This window comes from Pseudopodoces humilis, chromosome 32, assembly GCF_049639895.1.
Source record: "Pseudopodoces humilis isolate 2021_Gansu_Grassland_sample_001 chromosome 32, ASM4963989v1, whole genome shotgun sequence".
NCBI lineage: Eukaryota > Metazoa > Chordata > Aves > Passeriformes > Paridae > Pseudopodoces > Pseudopodoces humilis.
This window is the reverse complement of record NC_142231.1, coordinates 1364903-1369454: the sequence shown is the minus strand read 5'-3', so window position 1 is coordinate 1369454 and position 4552 is coordinate 1364903. Positions and strand designations below refer to the sequence as shown.

The window sequence follows — 4552 nt, the reverse complement described above, 5'->3', positions numbered from 1 at the left end:
AGTCAAAGCAGCTCAGAGCAGGGCCAGATGATGCCCCAGGTGAGGGATTTACCGGTGCCACCGTGGCCAGCTCAGCACCTCGGTGTGGGGGCAGCATGTCAGTGTGTCAGTGAGTCAGCACATCGCGTGTGGACAGCCCCTCCACACGAGAACACACTCACTGCCACGGGGAAAACAGAGGAAAACCTCCCTCACTGGCAACAGAAAACACATTTCTGCTGCCTGGGTGGGATGCTCCACGTGGCTGGATGCATTCTGTACCGAAACGCTGATTTGGGAGGGGAACGGGGAGGCTCTCCAGGCACCGCACACATCTCCATGTGCTTCCTGGAGATGCAGCTCCCAGCGTGTGCACGGCAGCACGTGCCCCCAGGACACGGACTGGGGCTGTGGGAGCACCCAGGAGGCCGAGGCATCCTGCAGCCGCCGTTGGCTTTTGCCCACGGCAGGGATATTTTGGGAGCGGGGTGATGGCCGCAGTGCCCCGGCTGCCGGGGGTTGCCCGCTGCACTGGCTGATGAAAGCCGCCCTTTGATCGCTGGCAGGGCCAAGCTGGGAAATCAAGGAGGTTTGTCCCCAGATAAAACAGCCCCAAACTGAGCTTTGAGCGGGTGCTTGCGCAACGGGGAGCCAGGCCAGCGTGTGAGATCTCAGCGGGATGAGAAGGGGGCATTGCCTCCTGCTCCAGGAGCATCCCACCCCAAATCCCGCAGGAGACTCCCCATCACCCACCAGACCCTCTGTCTGAGATGGGGCTGAGGCTGGGGTCTCTGGGTGGTGTTTTGGGGAGCACGTGAGGGGGATTAGGGAGGTGGGACATCGTCAGGGGGTCTGCAGTGGGGCCCAGGATTTGGGGCTGGGTTGTGGCTCAGCATTTGGAATCACCCCCCTGGAGCCAGAGTGACCAGAGCTCCATCTGGGATTGCTCCAGGTGGAGAACAGCATCTCCCCGTTGGCTGATGCCTCCCAGTACCTGCCCTGCTGGGACACAGCTTTGATGCTCCCACTGCAGACCCCAGTGAGGTGGTACCTGATTCCCAGCCCCTGCTTGATTCCTGGGAACCCCATTTGAGGCAGGACCCCCCTGCAGAGGCCTCGTGAGCACTCCAGGAGCCCCTCAAACCCCCCAGCTTCCCACATCTTCCACTATGGCAGTGATGTGCAGCCCCTGCGCTACTCCTGCCCCAGTCCCTGAGGGATCTGGGCCCTTCTGGTCAAGCAGGACCCCTCTCCCTCACCCCATCTGTGTGGTGGTCCCAGGAAAAAGCAGCCAGAGCCTGGATCTTGCATTTCCACCCGTTTATTTGGGAAGCTGCACCAAAATGTTGTGTAATAAATTAAAGAGGAGGTCATGTGGGTGCACAAGAAGGGGGAAGGCAGAGTGGGATCTTCAGCAAAGGATGGAGCACCAGGGTGTCCCAACGGCTGCAGGAACTGAGAAAGTAGGAACAGCTGCAAAACCAGTGGCACAAACCAAATCTGTTCCTTGAGTGAGGTCTTGAAGGCAAAGTTTGAGGCAGACCCCCCCTTATGGAGGCACCAGGCTGGAGGAGACCCGGCTGGTGGGTGGGAGCAGGGGAGGAAAGCACAAACCCTGGGACAGGGGGAGAACACAGGACCTCCAAGTTTGGTCCTCACAGCTCCACACCCTCCAGGGATCTGAGAACTTTGTCCAGTCACTGATGTTTTGAGTTTCGTGATGAAGTTGTACCCTTCATCCTCCTCTCCCAGGCCTGTTATTTGTGCCCCATTCCATCTGTCCCCAGAAGCAGGCCTGAGTTGGATGCAGGAAGGTTTGTTCCAGAAGGGAAGCAAGCAGGACTGCTTTGTCCTCCAGATTCCCATGTGGAGGAAACAGCTCCATTTCTGCATCCCACTCTGCCCCCAAGGAAGCCCCGTCCCAACCACTCATCAGACACTGAATGTGAACCAAACGGGGCCCCCACAGCACCAGGAGTGCGGGATCAGCTTGAGAACAGTGCAGGCAGGGATGTCCAGAGTCATCAACATGCACAGCCCAGGCCTGGGCAGTCCAGTGTGGCTGTGGCTCTGTCCCATGTCCCCAGAGCCCCCTGCTCCAGGAACTCTCTGCAGATTCCCTGCTCCCCCCGGTGAGATCCTCTCCCTCCCAACCTTTCCAAAGGAGTCCATTGCACCAAGGGCTGACTCCGGCTCATGGAGCTCTCCAGCTCCCTCCCGCTCCACCAGAGGGACGGTCCTGGAGAAAAGGGGTCCCAGCACAGCTGCCCCAGCCCTAACTACAGCCACAAGCATCAACAATCATGTCGGGAATGTCAGTCTTGACGATATTGCTGTTGCGATCGAAGTAGAGGACGGAGAGCGGCCGGCGCCGCGTGGGCACGCAGCAGGAATGCCCTGACGCCTGGATGTTGTTGGCTTTGACGAGGTTGAAGACGGCCGTGTGGAAGGAAGAGGCCATGCCAGGGCTGCCTGCCACGTGCAGAGGGCACTGGCCCACGCAGTAATTTATCTGGTAGCCCTCGGGCTTGATGATCCAGTCGTTCCAGCCGATGTCGCGGAAGTCCACGTAGTAATCCTTGCGGCAGCACAGGTTGGAGTTCTGGCTGCAGCGGAGGCTGCGCTTGGCCACGCGGTGTTCGGGCTCCCTCACCTTCACCTTGGTCACCAGGAAGGGCTGGTGGGACCGGCTGGCATTGACCTGTGCCATGACATCGCTGCCATCCCCGTGGCTCTCCAGTTCCAGCCGCAGGCTCCGGCTCTGCCCCCCGGGGAAGCTCCGCGGGGCCGGCAGGAGGGGGAAGGAGCTCCAGCCGCTGCCCGCCGAGCTCAGCCGCCTCTCCCCCAGCAGAGTGCGATTGCCCCCCGCCACGGCCCCGGCTTCACCGGCCAGGAAGATCCTCAGGGTGAGGCTGGCCCGGGGCACTCGCAGGTAGAGCCAGAGCTGAGCCTGCAGGATGCGAATGTCCTGGTCCTGCGCCTGGCTGAACTGGAATTGCAGCCCCAAACTGGAGGGAGATGTGAGATCTGAGGGGAGAAAGGGATGAGGAGGTGAGCGCTGAGGGATGCTCCCCGGCCATCCAGCGAGTCAAAACTTCCAGTTTCGTCTGTCCTTCACCCTTTCCCGGGAATGCAGGCTCCGGAATGGGGGCCTGTCCCACACTCCTGGCAGAAGGGGAGCCTGCTCTCGCCTGACCCTTCTTCACGGGGTGAGGCTGGAAAGTGTTTCCAGCCCCCCAAGCTAATCCTGCAGCTCCCAGCTCGGGAGTCCCAGGCACCCTGAGGAGCCTCATGTTCTGGGGAGACGGGAGACCGGCATTGCAGCCCCTCGGGTGCAGCGCTCCCACAGGCAGAAGCAGGAGAGGGACCACCTCCCCCTCCCAGGCTGAGCCCTCTCGCAGCAGCGGCAGCGGGATGTCACCGATGCGCGACAGGCGCGGTGACTCCCGAGTTACCCCCGAGCCCGCGTGGCTCCGGGTCCCCGCACCCCGCGGGGCTGCGCGTCCCTGGGCGTCCCCAGGGCGCAGGACACCGACCCCTCGCCCCGGGGCTCACCGTGCCCCTTCGGACACCGCGTGGGCGCCTACGGGGGTCGCGCACCCACCTGTCTCCGCGAAACTGATGATCTCGTAGCCCTGCTCCTCCTCCTCGCCGGTAACACCGGGGCTCCGCCGGGCGCCTCCCGCCTGCAGCCGCCGCAGGGCTCGAGCCACGGCGGCGCGGGGCACAGCGTGGGCGAGCCGCGGTCGTTCGCGGAGCCTCAGCTTTTCCAGCAGCTGCTTCTTGGCCACCTCCTCCAGCAGCCGCCGCTCCGCGCCCGCCGGGCACGACGGCTCTGCAGCCGCGCACAGAACCGCGGCCAGCAGCAGCCACGGGCCCGCCGCCATCCGCGCCCACCGGACGGGACGGGATGAACACCGGGAGCGGCACTGACGGGGCGGGACCGGCACCGGCACAGAGGGACCGGCACCGATGGGACGGGAGCGGCACCGGGAGCGGCACCGGGAGCGGTGCGGTGGCGATGGGGTCGGGAGCGGCACCGGGAGCGGAGCGGTGCGGCGGGGACGGGGACAGGACAGGGACGGGAGGGGCACCGGGGGGGGTGCGGCGGGGCCCGCTTTGGGCACCTGCGGCCGGGGGCGGTCCCGCCGCCCCCCCGCCCCCCCCCATTGGCCGCCGCACCTGCCCGTCCCGTCCCGTCCCGCCGGGGATTACCGGGATTAGCACCCCACCCCCGCCTCCCCGCGGGGGGGTCGGTGAGCAGCCCCCCACCCTCCCCCGTTCCCCGCAGACCCTCGGGTGGCTGCGGGAGGAGCCCCACGGGGAGCCGAGCACCGGCCCCGCCGTGCCCGCGTGGGTTGAGCACGAGTGAGGAGTGAGGGATCGTACGGGGGGAGGCTCACACGGGTGTGCGCAGACACGGAATGTGCAGAGCTCTGTGGGCAAGGGGCTCTGTGAGAGCTGGGATCTGCCTGCAGGGCGTCTGCCCACGGGGAAGAGAAACCCCAGCCAGCCCCCCGGGGCAGTGGGATCCTCCAAAACCTTCAGGGAGTGAGGGCTGGGGCAGTTCCTG

The 4552-nt window shown here is 64.8% G+C and overlaps 1 protein-coding gene across 1 annotated transcript; it reads right to left on the bottom strand.

Moving 5' to 3' along the window:
- Positions 1–1304: 1304 nt before the first annotated feature.
- Positions 1305–4054, bottom strand: LOC102099543 (inhibin beta C chain-like). Its single transcript, XM_005532038.2, has 2 exons — positions 3584–4054; positions 1305–3006 (listed from the first exon to the last, which is right to left on the bottom strand). The coding sequence occupies exons 1-2, from the start codon at positions 3864–3866 to the stop codon at positions 2255–2257; spliced, it is 1035 nt and encodes a 344-aa protein (XP_005532095.2). The 5' UTR covers positions 3867–4054; the 3' UTR covers positions 1305–2254.
- Between the last annotated feature and the right edge of the window lie 498 nt (positions 4055–4552).